Genomic DNA, 23,959 nt, shown 5'->3' on the forward strand with positions numbered 1-23,959 from the left:
TATTTTAATCGCAAAAATCTTATGAACTCATTAAAATTATATTTAAACGGATAAAATGTAAAATATAAAAGTTTGTAATGATTTATATGAATTTAAATATCTTATGAAATAAAAACTAAGATTTTTATTTCTTTTTTTACCTTTTTGAAAGTAATTATAACGGACTCATGAGATTTTTACGGTTAGAATGACATCAAATACGATATAATTCGGATAATTTTTACTTAGATAAGTAAAAAAAAATTTTTATTTGCATCTAATTGAAACTCATCCGAATATTGTATTATTTTAATCGCAAAAATCTGTATCCGAATATTTGGTGTTATCTTAATCGCAAAATCTTATTTATTAATTAGATCAGTAAAATTACGCTCAAAAAGACAAAATAAAAAATATAAAAATTTTATAAAAGTTTTTATATATTCGATAGGTGCATTCCGAAACGTTTGATGGAGTAATTAGGGCGAAGAATCTTGATCTTCGAAGCGAAAATAACGTCAAGCGGAGCGCATTTATTGTTATATGTTTATTTTCTAAAGACTTATTGTAGTATTATATTAATTATCTTATTTGTTCAGAATTGAAACATTAAATTCAGTCGATGGAATTAAACGGCAAATTCAACCGACAAATTCGAACAATAAAGAACTACATCAAAACACGAGCGAGGGTAAACACCGTCGATCAGCCGATCAGCGCGTGATCGCGTGATATTCGAAATGAAAAACTGTGACAAACAGCTGGATCTCGAAGGTTCGACGTTGAAAAAACCTTGTTATTTCCATCGGCAGAGCGCGAGCTTCCACGGTCGATGGATTAGTCTGCCTGTAACGACGTTTCAAGCCGGTCGACGTTCGTCGAACTCGATCAACTTTCTTTCTCTATTCTCGCTCGTATCGGAGTTACAATGGCTTACTCGTCTCAAACTCGAATTGTCTCGCATCCGATCGCGCACATATTCTCACGGCGGTCAATTCTGGAAAACCTCACGCTGTATTATTTTCTCATTTCGTGCTAAGACATTGTGAAAGTCAATGGTTTGGAGTCCGAGAGTCGACGCTCGTTATCCGCATCGCGAATGTCCTCTGCCTCGCGCTAAATTCCATCCAGCGTTCGCGGTCAAGATTTCCGTTATCGCGAGAGTTTCTAGCAAGAAGTTCTTAATCAAGATTTCTGAACCGCGCAAAAGGGCAGTAATTAACAGGACAATCAAGATATCCATCGGAACCGCGGAATACGTGCCGTCCTATTATTCTAAATAAACCGAAATCAAAATAATCTGCATTCGAATCTTGTCTATCAACACCTTATCCTCCAGCGGATCTACGGATTCGCGTTACACATCGCTTCTCGATCATCTCTGAGCGTCTTTCTCAAGATTCGGGCGATCTCGTCGAGGTCGACTCCCGAACATTATTGTTTTAATTATGCTTGTGTAAATTTGTATATAATAGTCTTTAATGTGCATAGGTGCGCACTATAGGGCATCCAACCGAATTTATAAATTAAAAAATTAATTAAATTAATAATAAGTAAAAATAAATTAATAATAAAAAGCTATAAATTAAAAGCATAATTTGATTAAAATGCATGATTGCTTAAATGCTTGATACTTTTGTTCCAAGAATAAGAAAAAAAGTAAAAGTAATTTATTGCAGATATTTTCTACATTATATTCAATTAAGACTAAGAAAAATTTATTTTAGGAAATTTATTTCATTGCACATGCGGATATACCTAAAAATACTTTATTTAAAATAAAGTATTTTAAATAAATATTTAAAATAAAGTACCTTTATTTAAAATAAAGTAACCTTTATTTAAAATAAAGTATTTTAAATAAATATTTTAAATAAATATAATTATTAAATACTTTGCTGCGAATTTGCTAAGTAAAGATTGAGAATGTAGTTACTACATTGGCCGCTAACCACGGTATGGTGCTGAAACCAGTGAGAAATGCTGGTCTCGCCTTAAGAGGATGCCGGTATACCGACAAAATGCGAATATTAGTTATTATGCAAAATCTTTTTGTTGATTATAGATATCGAGAAATCCTTCTCCATAATTAAAGTATGCATAATAACGGAGTGCGGAGTTTACGATTTCGTATGAAAAGTGGAAAAAAATGAGAAAATTATAGTTTTGTTATCGGCTTCTGCCGTCAACATTTACTTAATATAACAAATTCGTAATCTGGACATGCCTAATCAGTAAACTCCGCACTCGGCATTTCATCAAAGAGTATAAGTGAACTTAGAGAAGTGAGTTTAGAAGCTTTATAAAAAAGATTTTGTAAAATAAAATTTTTGTGCGTATGTGTGTGTGCGAGATCGAGACTCAAGAGTAAAACAGAGCAGTAGATTAGTTGCGTGAAGTCGCGATAGACGGAGCTGCAATCTTACATGACAAGGACAAACATAATCATACCATCTTTGTTTCCTTCATGGATGTGAGAGTAATATACATGTACGCACTAACATTATTGCAGTATCTTTTCTCTCTCGATCATACGCTCGCTCGCTATCTATTACGTATCGCGTATCGTTTAACTTCATGCTTCTCGCATATTCACTTACGCGTTCACTCGCACTTCTCTCTCTCTCTCTCTCTCTCTCTCTCTCTCTCTCTCTTTCTGCTTGTTCATTATTATATTCTTTTATTTGCTCAACTTTTATTCTTTCTATTCTCATCTCCCTACACACATGAAAATAAATAAATTTATTTATTTATTTTTATTTTATAAAGCATAAATGAGATATACAACAATAAGTTATTTTCTTTTTCTATTTAACTATAATTAAATACAACACATGTACATACAAAAATACACATAATTAATTACTTTTTCTATTTATAATACACAATATCTCATTTATATTCTATAAAATAAATATGAATAAATTAATGATTAAACTAAATAATTATTATTATGTAGGAAGATGAGAATAAAAAGAATAAAAGCCGAATAAATAAGAGAATACACTAATAGAAAAGAAAGAATACAATAAAAAGAACGAGCAGAGAGAGAGAGAGAGAGAGAGAGAGAGAGAGAGAGAGAGAGAGAGAGAGAGAGAAAGCAGCGTGATTGATCGTGTAAACGAATTTATTATTATTCATAGTTATATTTTGTAATATATAAATAAGAAAAGAAAATTTGATATATTTTCCTGTCCATGAAAGTACGCCAAATGATCACAGTTAAAGCAAGTTTCAGTGCGTTTCTTACATGTTGTTTTGCATCTTTTCCTCCTGCAGTTTCAATTAATTTTTTCTGTAAAAAGATGTAATTTTATTATTATATATATTTAAAAATACTTTTTCTTTAGAAATGTACATTGATAAAAACTTTTTTAATATCTTTTTAGATTTACATACACATTTCATGTATTGTTTTTTCTCTGCTAATAATAAATCAACTTCTATATTATTTTCAGTATATTATATACTGTACAAAAAATTAATAGAAAATTACAATCATATAATATAGCACCCATATAGCAAATAATTATAGGATTATAGCTATAAATATAAATTTTTACAAATATGTAATTACTATTGTAGCTTGAACTTTTCTAAAGCTGAATACTCACTATGACCTGCAACATGCAATGCAACAGTAGTTGCAGCCTAATGAGTACGTCTTGATCTGGATATTTAAACGTACTCATTAGATAGCTATACTGTTGCGTTGCATGTTGCAGGTCATAGTGAGTACCCAGCTTAAGAGTAACTTACTTTGAAATTTTAAGAGCTTATACTTTTGTGATACATATCGCAAATGTATAAAACACTCATAATGTACGTACCAAGGATGAAGTGGTACAATGTGTATTTCAATAAGAAAAGTAAAATAATTTTGGCATTTCATTATATTTATTCTATGTTGCAGCTTCTATATTGCTCTGCTTACCAGAGAAGTTGGGTTATATCTGCAAGAAACACATATTGCAATCATAAAAATTCTTTTTTATTGTAGTCTATATATATATTAGACATCCTAAATCCTATCCGATTCTGATGTTAAAACAGGTTTTAAAATGCCCAGACTATGAATAAAAAAAAATTTATAATTTTGCAACATATACTTTTTGAAGATATAACCCAACTTCTTAGGTTGGATATAGAAATAACAAAAATATATGTGAAAATATTGATCTATTTTATGCTCAAATACATATTTAATAATATTTATAATTTAAGAAAGAAAGATTACCTTAAAAACTGTCGTAACCCGACCAATTTCTTAATATATTAAAGAATAAAACAATAGAGTGACACAGAAAAGTGTAAGAAAGAGCTGAGTAAAGCAAAGCATTAAAATTAGAAAAGAGATCAAGGAAAGATAATTAAGAAAGAGCAAAGTAATAAAAGGATATTAATAAAATAAAAGTAAGATACGTGACTAAAGAGAAGGAAGTCACGGTCAAGTTCTCGGAAGCTGAATAAGCAGCTGACGAGACAGACTGACAAGCGGAACACGAGACATGCTCCGGTCAGGGACACCACACTCCTCCCCAATCAACGACCTAATTAATTAAGAGATATAATAAGCGCGAGATGCACCTCGCGAGAGAGACGACTCGAGAGAGACGACTCGCAGACTACTCGCTCGCTCAATATTATCGAAGTACCGTACGTATCGCGCCCGACTATTATAATCGCGAATAAGTGAAAGTGTATTAAATCTTGCAAAATATACTAAATTATACCTAACGTCCGGGAGTGTCTTATTTCGAGCGTGGATCCTAATCCTTTAGGCGTACAAATCCCAAAATACCTCTTCCTTAGCGGCTAGAGGCACAACAAAACGTTAATATTGAAGATGTTATCTCTTCGAAATATAGAGGATGTAATGACACGCAGTTCACACTTCACACTAGAACACAAGGCACAGGGTCTTTAGTTCACACGTACGTTTCTTGCGCATGTGTGCGGCGTTCGTAAAATATCTAAAATGGCATGCTTGCTAGAGATTTTAGAGATATCTACCCAGCAAGCAAAATGATGCAAACTTTGCACAAAGTTTGCAGCAAACCCGAGCATGTCTTTACAGAAAAATTGTAACAAGGTGTGTCCGGATAAAGCTTAGCTTTTGTTGGCAAGGCAATAGTGTGATGCACATTTTACGCAAATAATAGAGCAAACCTTGCCGTGCACGGGATGATAGCAAATTTGTGGCAAGAATAGAGCAAACCTTGCCGTGCACGGGATGACAGCAAATTTGTGATAATTCTCTGTATAGGATGATTCAGAAACTCTGCGACAAACTCTGAGGAACGATAAATCTCGCAGAAAGGAATATTTTTTGTGAAGCAATCCATCATGTTTTCTGACGCATCGTTTAAGAATATGCGACCGAGCAGACAAGAGTCTTAGGTGGCATTTATTATAATTATAAGATGATGATAATATATAAATAATTGAAAATGAATTCATAATATAATGAATATATGAATTTTATATATATATATATACATATATATATATATATATATATATTTACATTTTAAGTAAACAATAAACGGATGATTTAAACTTTTTTAGACATTTATCTGTCCGATCTAAGAGAGACAATCAGTCCAATATCTTAATTCCCTATGTTTGGGATTGTATGAGTCATTGAACTGATAGAAATAATTATATTTTTAATCTTCTGTCAGTTGCTTTTTGCAAGCTTTATATACTTCTCATGACTAAAAATCAAATACGAGATGGATGCATATAGCGCGTCGCATAACGATGAACAAACGAACTATCGGCTGAATACTATATTTTTGTAAAGTTTGTAACAAAGTAAAGTTGTAAATTTGCTGTCATGCCATGCATGGCAAGGCTTGCTCTGTTATTTGCGTGAATTTTGCATCTCGTTGTGCCAGAGTATAGTTTGTTCTGTTCTTTTCGTAAATATATTATCATATTGTGTACAATAAGGTTTGCTCTGTTCTTGTCGTAAATTTGCTATTATAGTTTGCTATTACTGTTTTAAGAGATGACACAGTTACAAAATGCATCAAGTATGATGAATTAATGATATTATTTGGCAATAAACTCTGTGAAAGATATACGAATACTCATCAACATGATATGATAAGAGCACATTTAAGATTGCTGGGACGTTATAAACTTGCCATTCAAGAGATTAATAAAGAAATTAATGATTTTCAATTAATTTTTCAGCCACAAAATTTTAATTCAGCTGTAAGCGCTCTTAGAATAGTTGCTAAGTGGGAAAGATCTATAATGTGGTTTAAAACACCTGCAGTTGCTAATACATTGACTACTTTATTAAAAAAAGTGTGCAAGTACATTAAAGGCTGAATGCATAAAAAAGCAAGATTATAAGAGAAAACAAGCTGTTGATGATTTTCTTGTTTTATGGCATGAAGAAGTTCCGACTGTAATAAATAGAAAAGCTGTAGAAGATCAAATAAAATATAAACGACAAAAGAAAGTTATTATTCCATCAAAACAAGACATTAAATTACTATATGATTATTTGAGAAAACAATGTGAAACTTCTCTTTATACTTTAGAAAAAGAATTTGATTTATCATCATGGAAAATCTTAACTGAGTGTACATTAATCTTGGTTTAAATATTTAATCGCAGAAAAGCGGGTGAAATCGAAAGACTTACAATGACAGATTAAAAATCAGGAAATTTTGGATAAGAATGTAAATCCCGATCTTTATGAAAAACTCTCTAAAGAATCTCAACAATACGCAAAAAGATTTGCACGAATAACTATTCGCGGCAAATTAGGTAGAACTGTTTTACTCGACGCAATTGTAATAAAATCTATAGATACGATTCTTAAATATCGTAAACGAGCTGGAGTAAAATCTAATAACGAATATATCTTTAGTGTTCCAAATGCAAGTAAATTAAAAAAAAATATTTAAGAGCCTGTCCTCTTATAAGAAAATTTTCTCGTGAATGTGGTGCAACTATTCCATCTTCTTTACGGGGAACTATGCTTCGAAAACAAATTGTTACTTATACTGCAATGTTAAATATTGAAGATACTCAAGTCGATAATCTCGCTAATTTTATGGGGTATGCCAAAGAAATACACAAAAGTATTTATCGAATACCGGTTCCTGTAAGAGAAATGATGGATGTATCTCGATTATTGGAAGCAGCAATGGGAAATGACTTAAATGAAAACGAGAATGAAGACTGTAATAATATCTCTGACACTGACAGTGTATCGCAATTAAGCGTCACTTCCGAAGAGGTTGCGCAAAGAAATATTTATATACCAGAATCGGATAATAATAATAACACCGAGGGTTCTTCTATGCAAATAGGTCTTCTTATGAATCTCATAATAGTGAGTTTTCTTGTTGTTTTTCTAATCAAAATATTTAATCATATTTAATCAATATAGATTTAGTAAATTTTATTTTATTTATTTTTCTAATTTGTAATTTGTAATTTAATGTACTTTTTATTATTTTATAATTTAATTAGATTGATTTCTTTATTTCACCTAGCTTCTCAATGTAACAAAGAAAATTTGGAATGGAATGAACAAAGAAAACAAACTCGTAAACGTCGTAGCAGTGAGTCTTATTATTTATATTTATTTAATAAGTATTAAGTAAATTTTTTATCCGTTTTTTATAATTTTGGAATTGTATATTTTTTATTATTTTAATTATATTAATTTTCTTTTCATTTAATTCAGCTTCGCGTATGGAAAAACAAAACGTATAAGATGGAGTGAGGAAGAAAAGAATGCAATTTCAAAACATTTTGGCAACATTTTTACATTATCACAATTACCATCCCTTAAGGATTGTCAAAACGCAATTAATAAATGTAAATGTTTAAAGAAGAGACAACCTCAACATATAAAATCGTGGATTGATAATCAACGAAGAGCTGACACTCGTCATGAGGCATATCAGATTTTCAAAAATTGAAGTGATCTTATTTGCTTTCTGAAGTTACTATATACACTACTCTTTCATGTTTCATATATTAATATTTTCTTTTTATGTTATTTTCTCCTTTTATTTTTCCTTGTTTATCGTTTTTTCGCCTCTAATATTTAAAATTTTTTTTTCTATTTTCATTATTTCGATTTTCTTCATTTTTTTTTACTGATTCTTCTTATTATCTCTTTTTCTTTTTCTACTTTTCTGTCACTTTTTTTTTAAATTATCCTAACGCAAAACTAATTAAGTATAGAATATGTATTAATTTCATTCAATATTTTAATTTTAAGAAACTTTAATTTTTACAAAGGAACAATTATTAAAATTAATATCAAAGATACAAGCATTAAATAATATTATCAGCATAGAAACTATACGAATATCAAAAGTAAAATAATTGGTTACATAATAGTTTTAAGTACATAACGTATTTTACATCAAATTAAAGTTAAAAATATTTTGAATAAAAGAATTTATTTTTTTATAATTATATTTGCATATTTTTGTTTTAGTTACTTAGTTTAGTTACTTAGCTTAAGTTATTGTAAACATCGCAATAGTACTTTAAGTAATTGTGATATTTGATTTAAGTAATTGTTTTATGTACTGTTGTAGAATAGAATAGAATAGAATATCTTTATTGTTCCCCAAAGGGGTTACAAATATTTACATCCCTTAGCTTATCACATACATTTCCTTAATCTAACTTATACTACTTAAACTACTTAACCTAACTTATGCTATCCTTATTCTATCTTTCCTTCCTGCCTATACACACACACACGCTAAATTCCTAACCCTTCTTAATCTATTTTGGACCTCCGCTTCCGGTTTTTAATCCTTTACTTCACCTTCTCTCCTCCTTCCTTCCTTTCTCAATCACTCTCTCTCATTCTTTCACTCCCTCTCTTCCTCCCCTTCCCTCCCCTCTGCCTTATCCTCCCTTCTCCTCAATACTTCCTTCATCCATTCTTCCCCCTCCCCTTCCTCTCCTAATATTCTTTCCACCGCCTCTTGCCAGCTTTCCTCCCCCTCTCCTTCTCCTCTCCCGCATCCCTCCCATACATGTTCCCATGTCTCTCTCTCCCTATTACACCCTACATACTTTTTTCTCTTCATTTTCCCAATACCTACTTTCCCTCATTTCATTACCTAGCCTAAATCTTGTCACCCTTCCCCACCTCCTCTCCGACCAACCCTTTTTTAAATACTTTGGTATTCCCTCACTCTTTATTCTCTTGTACCATCTATTAAACCTCGACTCCTCTATTCTTTCTTTTCTCTCCTCCCTCTGTAATTCCTTGTCTTTCCTTTCCACTTCCTCATACTCTATCATCCCTCCCTCTCCCTCTCTATTCCATGCCAATTCCTCTAGCCCTTTTTCACTGAAATATCTCTCTCTTTCCTTCTCCCATTCCGATACTCCTCTCTCCTTTTTTGATCTTTTCTTGATTTCTTCCAAACACTCCTTCGCTAAACCCCCTCCTTTCCCTTCTTCTAGTCTTTTTTCGAAATTCCATGCTCTTCTTGCCGCCCTACTTCTAAGTTTATCTCTTTTTAATTCCTCCCTTACCATATATCCTGGTGTTCTCCTGTCTACTCCTAGTAACCACTTTAAGAATCTTTCTTCTACCTTCTCTACTCTATCCCTCTCCTTCCAGCCCCATACCTCCGCTCCATAACTTAACACCGTCCAAACTAATACATCAAAAAGCCAGATCCTCTTCCCTATATCTTTTCCAAATTTTCTCTTTCCTATACTTCATACTTGCCCCATAATTCCCACCGCCTTCCTTACCCTGTCTTTTACATGCCCTTCCTGTCTACCATTTGCCTGAAACACGTATCCTAAATACTTTATTTCTTTAACCTCCTCTATCTTCTTCCCTTTCCACATCCACTTTACTCTTTTTCTCCTACCCCCTCCCTTTCTAAATACCATGACCTTTGTTTTCAATACGTTCACCTCCAGTCTCTTATTGTCCATATATCTTTCCGTCCTTGCTAACATTGCCCTCATCTCATCTTCCTCTTCCGCTAACAGCACTATATCGTCTGCATATGCCATGGAGAATATCTTCCCCTCTCCCAACTTAACTCCACCCCAAATTCCCCTGGCAATTTCCTCCTCCATATCTGCTATTACTATGTTAAATAACACCGGACTTAATGGGCAACCCTGTCTCACTCCTCTACCCGTCCAGAATTCTTCACTTATTTCCTCTCCTATCCTCACTCTACTCTTTGTCTCCCCTATCACCTCTTCTATCCTTTCTATCAGTCCCTCTCTAACCCCTCTTTCCCTTAAGACTCTTACCAGCACTCCCCTGTCTACTGAGTCAAAAGCCGCTTTCAAGTCTATAAACACACTTACTAATTTCTTTTTCTCCCTACTAATCTGTCTTTGCGCCAGATAATTCAATACATATATATTGTCCATCACCCCTCTTCCCTTTCTAAATCCTGTCTGATTCTCTGGTATTATACCTTTCTCTTCTACTTCCTCTCTTAACCTTTCTGCCAGAATCGATGTGTATATTTTATACAGCGTTGACATAAGCGTCACTCCTCTATAATCCGTTACTTTATCTCCTTCTCCTTTTTTCACAATCGGTGCTATTATCCCTTCCTTCCATCCCTCTGGCCATCCCTCTCCTCTCCATACCTTATTACACGTTTCCCATACCCATTTTCTTATATCTTCTCCCCCGTATCTCCATACTTCATTTGGTATATTATCCAACCCCATAGCTTTGTTTAACCTTAAATTACTCATAATCCTATTTATTTCTTCCCACTCTATTTCCCTTTCCATCTCTCTTCTATTCCTTCCCCCTCTTCCTCTCCGAACTCTTTCTTCTACTCCTCCTAATAACCCCATAAAATACTCCTTCCATTCCTTCATCTGTATCCCTTCCTCTACTCCTTTCCTTTTCCTCCTCTTCCTATTAACTATCTCCCATACTTTACTTTCCGTTCTCGCCTCTCCTGCTTCCCTTATTAATCTCTCTCCCTCCTCTTTCTTTTTCCTTTCACACATCTCCTTGTATTCTCTCTTTTCCTCTCTATACCTTCCTCTCTCTTCTTCTCCTCTCCTCCATTTCCTCAACTTCAGCCTTACTTCCTTCTTTTTCTCTATACACTCCTTATCCCACCCCCCCTTTCTTTTCTCTTCCTTTCCTTCCCCCTTCTCGCTCTCTTCCAAGGCCTTCTTTATCCTTTCATTCATTTTCTCTATTTCCTCTTCCGTCCCTCCTTCTTCCCCTCCTATATTTATTTCTCCTATTTCCCTCCTAAATTTCTCTCTCCCTTCCTCATTCCAAACCCCTCTCCTGCCTTTCTGCCTTCCTTTCCTTTTCTTCTTCCAACTGTCTTCCCCTTTTATCCAGCAAATCACCGGGTGATGATCCGAGTCTATGTCCTCTCCTATCTCTAATCTTTCTATTTTTTCCCATATCCCTTCATTTCCTAATACATAATCTATTACCGTGTTTCCCCTCCCCCCAGTATACGTGTATTCTCCTTTTTCATCTCCTTTTATATTCCCAATTATTATACTCCATCCAGTTTCCTCTAGCACCTCTACCAATCTCCTCCCTTCCCTATTACTCTTCTTATCTTTGGAGTTTCTATTCTTTCCAATTTCCTCCTCCTCCCCCAAATTTACCCTTCCTCCCATTTCTCCAGTTCTGGCATTAAAGTCACCTCCTATTATTATTTTCCTTCCTTCCTCCTCTCTCTCTTCCATCCACTTCTGTAAACCCTCTATCTTCCTCTCTAAGTCCTCGTTCACATATACTCCCACTATTCTCCATTCCTCCCCTCCTCTTTTCAATGTCCCCGTTATCATCCCTTCCTCCGTCATTTCAATTTCTCCTATCTCCATTTCCCTTTCCCTTCTTATCCCCATTATCATTCCTCCCATTGCTCTTCCTTTTTTATTCTTTCTACTCGCGTATTGTACCCCCCATTTAAAACCCTTCTGTAATTTGTTTTTTACTCCCCTCCATCCTTTCTCGTCCACCCATGTCTCCATGAGTACTATGACATCCCACTCTCCAATCCTATCCCAAAAACCCTTATCTTTGTTTTTTAAACCTGCTACATTCCAGAAAGCCATCTTCCATATCTCTTCCTTCTTACCGCCCCCCCACGTCTCTCTGTTCCCCCTCTCCTCTCCTTCCCTCCCCTTATTACTCTCCCACTTGTCCTCCCCTCCCTCTCCCCTGTCTCTATTACTAGTCCCCTCTCAACTACCTTCCCCCTTATTCCCCCTGTCTCTCTCTCCTATAACCTACTCTCTCCCCCTTCACTTCCCCTCTTTCACTTTTCAATACTTCCTCTTCCTTATTCCATTTCCACCATTTGCCATCTATTTGCAATCCCCCATTACCTATCCGTACCCTCCTTCCTTCTCCTTCCTCTTTCCTGGCTATCTCCCTGAGCCTCCATCTAACCTTTCTTTCCTCCCATGTTAAATCATCCTCTATCCTTTCCTCTCTTCCCCTCAACTTTTTCTTATTCTCCATAACTTGTCTTTTCTGTTCCATGCTCCCTAACGTCACTACCGCCATTCCTCTCTCTCCTTCCGTCATTATTCCAATTCTTTTCACACTCTCTATTTTTATATTTACTCCTAGCATTTCCAAGATCTTTTCTACTCTTCCTCTTACGTCTCCTTTTTCCACTTCTACTCTCCTAATTACTATATTTCTCTTTCTATTCTCTCGTTCCTTCCGCTCTAATTTTCTTTCTATTACCTTTATTTTTGTTTCTAATTCACCTTCTCCTACTACCCCTGCTCCCTCCTTGCCCTCCTCTCCAACTCTTTCTTTCCCTTCCTTTATCCATTTTTCTAATTTCCTTTCCAGATTTTCTATCCTTCCTCTCATTTCCCTTCTCTCTTCCTCCCATTCCCTCTCCCTCTCTCTAAATTCCTCCCTTATCTTTTCCAATTCCTTTTTTATCCCTTCTCCTTGCCCCACTAAACCATCTTTGATCTCTCTTAAATCCTCTCTTATCTCTTCTCCTAGCAATTTTACCCCTGTTATTATGTCCTTTCTTAATTCCTCCCTCAATTGCCTCTCCCATCCCTCTCTATCCTCCTCCTTTCTCTCCCCCATTGCTTTTGGTGATCTTACTATGATTTTACTTGATCTAAAAATAGACTCCTCTCCTTCCTTATCCTCTCTCTCTCTCTCTTCTTCTTCAAAAACTCTGATATATCTCCTACACTTCCTTTTCTCTCTTTCGATTGTTTTATCCCACCTTTCTCCATTCTCCCCTGCTTATCTCTCCTTGTTTCCCTTTTTCCACTTCTTGTTTTGTTTCCTTTTCTCTACCTATACTCTCCTTCTCTTCTCTATTTGACTGTCTTTGTTTCCCCTCTATCTACTCTCTTTGCTTCGTGCTCTGCCGCTCACTAGCGCTACCCCCACTTTTCCCTATCGCGCGCTGTTTCCCTAGCGCTCCGTCGCGTCTACCGCTCTACCTATTCTATACTCCGTGCCCACTCGCCCTTAACCGCCAGCTCGTAAATGCCCTTTTATTCCCTTCCCTTCTCACTCCCAGTTCTCCCTTCACTCCCTCACTCGCTCTTTCACCTCCACTCGCTCTCACTCAACCCTTCTCTCTCGTCGCCCCTCTAATTCTCCTCTCAACCACCGTCAAACAGCACCTTCCACATACACACGTGTCACACTCTACGTACCGGAAACGGAAGTCATGTACTGTTGTATGTCATGCAATATTTTTTTTATTAAAATGTTCTATTAGAATGTTATATTTAAATTTAAATTAAGATTGCTATTAAAACATTTTTCTTTACAACTTCATTCTTGATGTATAATTTCTTTCATTAATCCTTAACATAAATAAAATACTAATAACACACTTTTATTTATTAAATTAAAAACAAATTTTTATTTAGATTTAAATATATATTAATTATTTACTGTTTATTCATACATTAATACCAAACCAATAATATATAGAATACTTTAATGCAATATAAAAATATTTCTATGTTATAGACTAAGAAAATATAAACAGTAGTAATTGGATGTATATATTTAACACAATATAAAATAAGAAATGATAAAAAAACATTACATATTATAACAAGCTAACATATTAAAAAATATTGCAAGGTAATATGATCATTATCATTCCAATAATAATTTAATTATAACATGCATAATAAAATATGCTATCTTAAGTCTTATTCGACGTATTTTATGATTCCGAAGTATGTAAAATGTACAAAATAAAATTATGTCATGTACATATTTAAAATTTTAAAAATTAAAAATTAAAATAATTAAATAATAATATTGATATGACAAAAAAGTTTTTAGTTTTGATAATAAATAAATATAATTTATTTGCAGAAAATTAATATCACGCTAGCTCTTAGATGTAAACAATTATTTCAATTTAATATGCGGAATATAGTTAATTATAAAGAAGATTTCAAGTTTAAATACGTGTATTTCATGGAGAATAAGAATTTCCTATTAATATGAGAACTGTCTAGAAAATATTCGTTTATTATATATATAAGATTTTTCATATATTAACCGTAACTTTGAGCAAATATACAAATAAATATAATAAATGGATACTTCGGAGACAGGTCCTAAATTATGCAAATCCTATACAATCCTATATAAAATAGAAATTTATATACAGGGGTGTCCGAGAAAAGTACCTCTATCATTTTGCGATTTTCGCAATAATTAATGAGAAATTAATTAAAGAAAATCAGCCAATCTTCGTGCCAATATAAGAAAAGACAATCTAGGCTTACGTCGTTAATAAGCATGCGGCAAAATAAAAACAGTCTAATGTTACATAGTTGCTTGGTGCACGACAGAGCGGAGAGGAGCGCTTTACAAAAACAATAGCTGTACGAGTAACGCATCATGCTGAACCTCGAGTCAGCTGTCTCTTCTCGACGCGCGGTTGTAGTCACGCAAATTGGCTGATTATTTTTAATTTATGTCTCATTAATTATTGCGAATATCACAAGATAATAAAGAATTTTTCTACTTAGTTTAACACGCTTTACATGTACGTGAAAGGTGATTCACGAATTATCGAATAGCCTGTATATATATATCCTCAAAATATGCAATTGATATAAAGAAAAGTTCAAACTTCATCCGTACTTTGTGAACACAATATAAATTTCCATCATATATAAGAATCGCATAATATGGGAACGGTTTCCAAAATATTCGTTTATTATACAGAGTGTCGCACAACTTTCGTACAATAATTTACTAATGCATTCTAAAAAGTGAAGTAAAAAATTTTAATACAAAAATGTTGAGGCAATAGTTTTTGAATTATAAGCGATCAAATTTGCCAATGATATCGCATAAAACTAATGCGACCCATAACTAAACATACGCGTACCGATCTGTCATCTGTTATTGATTTTTTCAAACAACAAAATAAAATCAGCTGTGCCGCAAAAATTAATATCACACTGACTTGAAAAAAAACATGTATGTATAGTTACAAGCCTGACCGCGCGAGTTCTTTGCGGTATCATTGGCAAACTTTGATCAATTATAACTCAAAAATTATTGCAGCCTCAACATTTTTGTATTAGAATTTTTTACTCTATTTTTACCTCTAGAATACATTAATAAATTATTTTATGGATTTTATATGAGATATTCAACATATATAAGATCTTTCATATATTTACCGCATACTTTAAGGACAAATGTATATACAATAATAAACGGATACTTTGGAGACAGATCCCAAATTATGCAACTCCTATATAAAATAGAAATTTATATACGTATTTTCTCAAAGTAAGAAATTAATATAAAGAAGACTTTAAATTTAAATATATATTTTGTGAATAGAATAAAAATTTCTATTACATAGGAGAATCGCATATTTTGGGAACTGTCTCCGAAGTATCTGTTCATTATATATATATATTAATTCTGAAAGTATACTGTTAATATAAGAAAGACCTCAAATTTAAACGCATGTTTTGAGGAGAGGATAAAATTTTCCGTCATATATGTAAATCGCATAATTTTGGGATTGTCTCCGAAGTATTTGCTTATTATATATATATTTCAGTCCTCAAAGTATGCATTGTATATAAGAAACCTATATAATTTTAAAATTATTGACTTATAAATAAGTTTATAAATTGGGATATGTTATTGAGGTTGTATTACACTTACACACATTTATAACTAAAATCTAAGGGGTCTCTAAGTATACGCTTGACATATAAATATATATATATATATATATATATATATATATATATATGCACATCATAACAAAATCAAAAGAGACAATATGAACAATGTTATATAATTGTGTTCAAAATATGTATGCGACACAGACATCTGTGTTCTAAAATTTCTTGTACAAGATAGAGCAGTAGAAATATAACATTTTTTTTGTCTCTACATATTTAATACAACGCGAAAAGCTTGAATTTTATTGCTCTGTCTCAAAGATGCATATCTCTCTGACTCTAATTATTCAATGTAATACTATCGATAATGTAACTATAAAGCGTTGGTAGTATACCGACATTTTTAGTTACGTTTAGATGAGGGCGCTAACCCATCGGAGTTCGGCCGTCGCTCCGGCATCCTCTTAAGGCGTATTGTCTTCCAAGTATATGAACCGCACGACGAGGCTCGGATGAAATGCTAAGAAATAATAAAATATTATTTATAAAAATATTTAAAAAGTAAAAATATTTAAAAGTATAAAATTCTTTAAGTTAATTAAACTTACTTGTTACATTTCTTCTTCTTACACGGTGAAATTTCGTCAGCATCCTGAATCGGAATGTAATAATTCATACGGCTTCCTTCAGTAAGATACCCTTTTATATGAACCTTTCACACAAGTGGTCGATGCAATACTGAATGTATTGAACATATTTAAAATATGTATTAGCGTTGCAAAATTGCAATGTAATGGAGATTATTGCTGACACGATATTTTTTTTATTCAAGCGCCGATATACGGCTGCTTCGCGATGCCATCACTCCCAGGTGGAGATTTAACCAAATACACGTAAAAATGCAACGTAATATAGAATTTTCAAGCGCTAATGTGCGGCTGCTTCGCGATGATATCATCCATTGATATCAGAATTAAAATAGGCGTGTCAAAATATGATAAAACCTTGAAATATAAGAATAATTATCAAGGTTAAATTGTGCCAATACAGGGTGTTTCAGAACAACCTTCTATCCTTAAAATGACGTATTCCTGATACAATTCTAAGACAATTTTTCCTTTAACAAAATTCGAATTGAAGCTTAATTTTTGAGTTATATGCAAAAATAGTTAGCAAATCACGCGTCGAGTACAGAAGACAAGCAGGAGCGACGCAACGCGCCGTAGCTGACCGTCCGACGCGTGATTACCATCACATGAGTCGCTAATTATTTTATCTTATAACATAAAATTATGCTTTAAATAACATTTTGGCAAAGAAGAAAATGTCTTAGAATTACGTCAGGAATACGTATTTCTTAAAATAACGATACTTTAGCAAAAGTTGTTCCGGATCGCCGCTCGTCGGACGCTGCAATCAGCTTGCTACACGCGATGTGTGTATGGCAGAGTGTGTGCGTAAAAAGAAAGAAGAGACAGATAGAGAGAGAGGGGGGAGGGTGAAGGAGGGAGGGAGGGAGATAGAGAGAGAAGGGAGAGAGAGGGATTGATTGATTGATTGATCTTTATTAGCTTTCTCAGCTATTTGTAATACAAATCTAGTTTGCATTAATTACAATATACTCCTTTAACATTCGCTTAAACGGCACAATTCTTTCATTCCGCTTTATTTCAGCTGGCAAGGCGTTATACATTTTCATTCCTTCGTAAAACATACTCTTTTGCGCACTCCTTGTTCTGCGATATTTTATTGCAATATCCCCAGCTTGTCGTGTTTGCCTTTCACTCTCATTTCCCACAATTTCTAACCTATTTCTTAATTGCTCCGGTAACATGTTCCTTAAAATCTTAAAAATAAATATACACACATTATAATATAGCCTCTGTTTTATGGACATAAACTGCAGCGCTTGCAGCATACGCTCCACTTTGGTATGTCTATCACATTGCAATATGATCCTCATGGCTCGGTTTTGTGCTTTTTGCAATTTACTCAGCTGTGTTTCTCCCATATCAATTAACAGCGTCGCACAATACTCAAAGTGAGGTGCTATAATTGTCTTATATACAATACATCTAGTGTATGCCGATATATAATTACCTATTCTATTCAAAAAACTCGTTTTTTTCCCTATTTTCTTTAGCATTTAATCACAGTGGTCCTTAAATCGTAGTCTATCGTCAATAATTATGCCTAGGTATTTCATTATTTCCACACGTTCAATCTCAGTTCTATCCAAACATTTCAATGTTATATTACCTCGCAGTTCTTTTTTTATACTTCTAACAATCATATATTTCGTTTTTCCTGCATTCATTTTTAACTTATTTATATTCATCCACTCTTCTACTATAGTAAATGCCATATTCATTTTGCCCTCTAATTCCGCGCTGCTTTCTCCAGTTACATATATTAACGTATCATCTGCAAACATTTTTATACTACATCCTTCTGGACAGATTTTTATTATATCATTTATATATACTATAAATAATAAAAGTCCTAATACAGATCCTTATCGGTACTCCATATTCTGTGGTCATTAATTTAGACCATTTATTATTAAATTGAACCTGCTGTGTTCTATCCTTTAAATATGATCTTAACCATTCTATAACCATTCCCCTAATTCCATATTGATATAATTTCTCTAATAATCTTTCTCTATCTATTGTTTCAAAGGCTCGCTTAAGATCCATGAAAATTACCCCTACCATTTTTGCCTCACTAACTATCAATTTCCATTCATCAATGACTGTTTGAATCGCTGTTTCACACGAATACTGTTTTCTAAAGCCCGACTGATGTACTGTTATAATATGGTACAATTATCTTCCAAATACGTTTCAATTTGCTTTTTAACTACTAATTCTAACACTTTTTCAAATATTGGTAACATATTTATAGGCCTAAATTCACTTGCTTTTCTAGCTTTTTCTATTTTTGGGATCGGTATTATTGTAGACGTTTTCCAACCTTTTGGACAGCAACCTTCCTTCAAAGAATTATTTATTATATCAACAAATTCCTTTTTTATTACGCAATATACTGCCTTTAATATATCGCTAGTTATTCCCTCCTCTGTACCTTTCTTTTTCCGTAGTCTCATAACAATTTCCTGTAAATGCTCTATACTAATCATTTCAAAATTTTCCATAATTCCCTCGTTTTCAATAACGTAAATAATTTTTTTACATGCATTCCCAGTTTTACTCCCATTTATAGATTTTACTATACTATTAATATTGTATATAATATAAATTAAATTTATCTGCTATATTGCATCCTTCAGTGCTGTCTAATATTTCAAAATCTATATTCTCTACTTCCCTCTTACCTCCTGGTTCGCCTCTAATTATTTCTTTTAGTGTTTTGCACATAGATGTAGGATTTTCTTTATTAAGATCTATCATATTTTCATAATATTCTTTCTTCTTTGTCTTAATTAATTTAACTACTGTATTTCTTTCAATTTTAAATTGCAACCAATTTTATTCCGTGTCAACATACAATGCCTTCCTATATGCCTCATCCCTTTTAGCCGCTGCTTCTCTTATTTCATCCGAAAACCACTTTTTCCCTTCCCATATTCTCGGAATTCTAAAATTTTTTCTAGGTGCTGTAGCGTCCAACGCATTTACTATACTATCAACAAATTTCTTCGCTCTCACACTGATATTCATATTTTGGTTTTTCTCTAAATTATTTTCCACTAATTTAATAAATTCATCTATATTAAACTCTCTATAATTCCTAACACTAAGTTCTCTGTATTTATTATCAAATTTATTCGCATTCAGTTCAACTTTTAGCCACGCATGGTCCGTTATTTTAGGTTCATGCATTACCTGCATTTTTATTTTATTATTAGCAAAAATTAAATCTATAATTGTTTTACTATCTTTCGTAATTCTCGTCGGTTTATTTACATATTGTTTCATGCCTAAGCACAACATTGTCGTTTGTAACTTCCTTGTATAAAACGAATCTAACATAATATCTATATTAAAGTTTCCTATTACCATACATTCTCCCCGTATTATTAACTCTTCTATTATATCCTCCATGAAATCACCATGCGATGCACTCGGTGAATGATATATTACCATTATTATTCCTCTATACAATTTTTCTTTTACCTCAATCGCAGCACCAACAATTCGATTCTAATTTTTTTACTAATACTATTTCATATTTAACAGCATCCCTTATATATAAAACAACCCCTCCTGTATTTCTATTTTCAGCATCGCATCTAATTATACTATAACCTGGTACGTTCACTTCACTGTCTTCAATTTCAGCAGTCAATCTTGTCTCTGATAACGCTATAAATGCCGGATTTACTTTCTTCATAATCTGATGTTGTATCTCATCTTTATGCGCCATCAAACTTTGCGCGTTTGTATACAATATTATTTCTGCTTCCTTCTGTAGTTACTATTTCGCATCTTCCCAGCCGGCTCTTCTCTTCTCCTCCTGTATCGCCCTTTTAAATGTTGGACATTCTGGGCTAAGGGCGTCGTGTTCATCACTTATCTTCAGGCTGTATGTTCGAATTTTAAACATACAATTTACACATTTTTTCTTTGTTGCCGTACATTCAATTGCTTTATGATTTCCCGCACATTTATGGCATGTTTCATCTCGCGTACAATTTTTTCCAATATGATAGTATCCCCAGCATTTAAAGCATCTTTTAACATTAATATGATTGAATATAGGACATTTTCTCCATCCTACATTTAGTTTCTCTTTTTTTCAACATCAATTCATGCGTTTCTTCATCTACTTCAATTATTATCGAACCTTCTTTTTTTTCTTTTCTTCTAAGTTGATTATTATCATTTCTTTTTTCTTTAACTATTTTCTTCACTATTCGCATTTGGAATCCATCATTTATTGCATCAATTCTATTCTGCTTCTTGATTGTAGTTATTAAGTCATCATCATCCAATCTCATTTCTTCTTCGCTGACATTGATAATTTTTATTTTAGGCCTCATCTGCGGTGATTCCGTAACTTTGAAATTTTCTCCTAGTTTGTCCTGCACTGTGGCTTTCAACGTTTTCATTTCTTCTCCAGTTTCACAACCCATGATCACTGTCCCCTTGCTTCCTTTTTTTAGCTTCGTTATTCCCATCGTCATGTTTTTGATATCTATCTTTTCTTTTATCAATTTTTTTGTAACTTTACTCTTTTGTTGAATCTTGGGTTTGATAATTATAACATTCTCTTTCTTTTTCTCTTTAACCGCTTCACTATAACTCCTTTGTATTCCTCCTGTTGATCCACCTACTTCTCCCTGTATCATTCTTTTCAACTCTTCTAGCAGTTCCTGCTTAACATTTCCCAATTCTTCTCGAAGTATTTCCTTGACCATCATTTTAATTTCCTTCTTACATGCTGTTTCATCTTTTATTTCTTTTACAATTTTTACCAGCCAATCTATTTTTACGTCACTAATCGATGATCCACTCGCTCCTGATATTCTATTTCCACTACTTAGCATCGTAAACGAATCTGTAGATCCTGTAGATCCTAGCTTGTCCCTGCCGCCCCCGGCCACTGCCGATGCCTTCTTCATGTCTGCTTCACTTTCAATTGTAAATCTGTCAAATGGGCCAAAACACGGTACCAATTCTTGATTTTTATCGTAAATCCTATGCTTGTTTACACATCCTGGATGGGAAAACAGCTTAATACGATTCACCAGATAGCAAGACTTGCATGTCACCACCTGATTTTTTATTGTCTTTTTACATGCCGAGCATCGATATTCAGCATATTCATTGTCCATGCCGATAATTATCGGCCGAAACCGCTAATATCAGCGTAAGCGATCAGTCACCTCTGTTCCACTGTCACACGTCAGCACTTTTGTGTCCACCTTTAATGTCTACCTGTCGTGTGAGACTTTAGTGTCCCAGACAGGAAATGCACTTCTGCAAATGCACGCCCACAAATCAGCATATCCCGGCTAGATAACACTCATGGCTAATGCCAGTCTATGCCGTTATGACTTGAATAACTTTCTATCACTCCCCGTAACTATTTAACCGTTTAAAAGTTATTACTTTTGCAGAGCGATGTTTGACACGTCTTCTCCACTGAGAGAGAGAGAGAGAGAGAGAGAGAGAGGAAGAGAAAGGGAAGGAGGGAATAAGGGAGAGACGTTTATACACACGCACGCACGTACGCATACACTTTTTTCTCGCTCTCTTTCTCTCTTTTACACAACACTCATATACTCTCTCATTCGATCACTCATTCACGCACTCATTCACTCACCTGTTCACTCACAGAGTAGCGAATCTTCATACTACGTATTGTCGTTAACTGCTGCACAATTATTATTTAGCGACGGACCGCGGAGACTGCGCGATCACATTGTTATATTGCCTAGCGACGCGAGAAACGCGACATGTACCATGTACCGTGCCAGTTACGACGTGCGTGTGGCGCGTGATTGACGCGAGATAAGACGAACTATCTTCTAAAACTTTCGCATTACGAATGCGGCAGAAAATATGAAACGGAAACGTCCTTAAAAAAATTAATTATTTATCATAATTAATAACTATTTCTAATTATAATAAATAACTATTATTTTAAAAAGCATGTATTATAAGTTATTACGTTTTCGAAATTATTGCATTCACGATGCGAAAGTTTCAATCAATCACAAAATCGCAAGAATAATGTAATTAATAAATTACACTTGGGAAAATTTATTTTTATTCTGCTCAAATTAGATGTTCCAACGTTAAAATGTATTGGTCACTTTGAAAAGAGCGGATCGATAAAAAAAAAATTTAGTGCAGATGCCCGCCATTCATCCTAATGCAAGCTCTCATGCGTTTTAATAAATTTCTTTGGATGTTCTCCATTACTTCTTCGTCGATATGTCATTGTCAGATAGCATGTCGTAATCTTGTCTCAAGCTCTTCGGTATTTTCGGAAAGCGTTTTATAAATTACTTCCTTACAATATCTCCATAAGAAGAAATCCAGAGGATTGAGATCCAGAGATCTTGCGGGCCAACGTATCGGGCCGTATCGATCCATCCAGCGTCCGGGAAAATGCTCGTTTAAATAATTTGTAACGATCCTGGCATTGTGTGGCTCAGCACCGTCTTGTTAAAAGACAATTTCGTTTTTTTCAAATAATGGCATATCTTCTAGAAAATCTGGTAGACTTTCTGTTAAGAAATCGATGTAAGTTCTTCCAGTTAAAATATCTGGAAGAATAACTGAACCAAGTATTTCAGTGCCTCTTATTCCAGCCCTCATGTTAATCTTCTAATGAGTTTGAAAATTTCGAAGTCGCGTGACTGGGATTTTTCTCGCTCCAAAAGTGCATATTATGCACATTAAAAATTCCTTCCTGTGTAAATAGCGATTCATCGCTGAATATCATACGAGAGGAATATCTGGAATCTCGATCGGTTTTGCAAAAAATTTTCGCAAAACGTTCGTCTTGCGGGGTAATCTGCTAATCGTAAATGTTGCACTCGTGTATAATGAAACGCGTGCAACTTTTCTTGTTTTAATATTCTTTGTACGGTTGCATAAGATAAATCATGTTTTCGAGCAACTATCCGAATACTCGTTTCGGGATTATCCTTGAAAGCACGTATGACTCTCTCCGTGTTTCGTACGTTTCTAACGTAGCGATCTCTCCCAGTGTCGTATTTGTTCGGCAGGACATTGCCAGTATCGTAAAATCTTTGAGCTGCTGCAAATATGACATGATTCGATGGATGTCTTCGGTTTGGATACAATTCGGCGTATCTTCTTGCAGCATGGTTCTGCTGCCCGTGACATTCGCCAAG

At 34.0% G+C, this 23,959-nt stretch overlaps 1 protein-coding gene across 1 annotated transcript; it reads right to left on the minus strand.

Annotated features, from left to right (window-relative positions):
* Positions 1-12,211: 12,211 nt before the first annotated feature.
* LOC138936985 (uncharacterized protein PF3D7_1120000-like) lies at positions 12,212-13,069 on the minus strand. Its single transcript, XM_070302825.1, has one exon. The coding sequence runs from the start codon at positions 13,067-13,069 to the stop codon at positions 12,212-12,214; it is 858 nt and encodes a 285-aa protein (XP_070158926.1).
* Positions 13,070-23,959: the final 10,890 nt, after the last annotated feature.

This window comes from Polyergus mexicanus, unplaced genomic scaffold, assembly GCF_030449975.1.
Source record: "Polyergus mexicanus isolate NDT 795.1 unplaced genomic scaffold, iyPolMexi1.0 SCAF_10, whole genome shotgun sequence".
Classification (NCBI taxonomy): domain Eukaryota; kingdom Metazoa; phylum Arthropoda; class Insecta; order Hymenoptera; family Formicidae; genus Polyergus; species Polyergus mexicanus.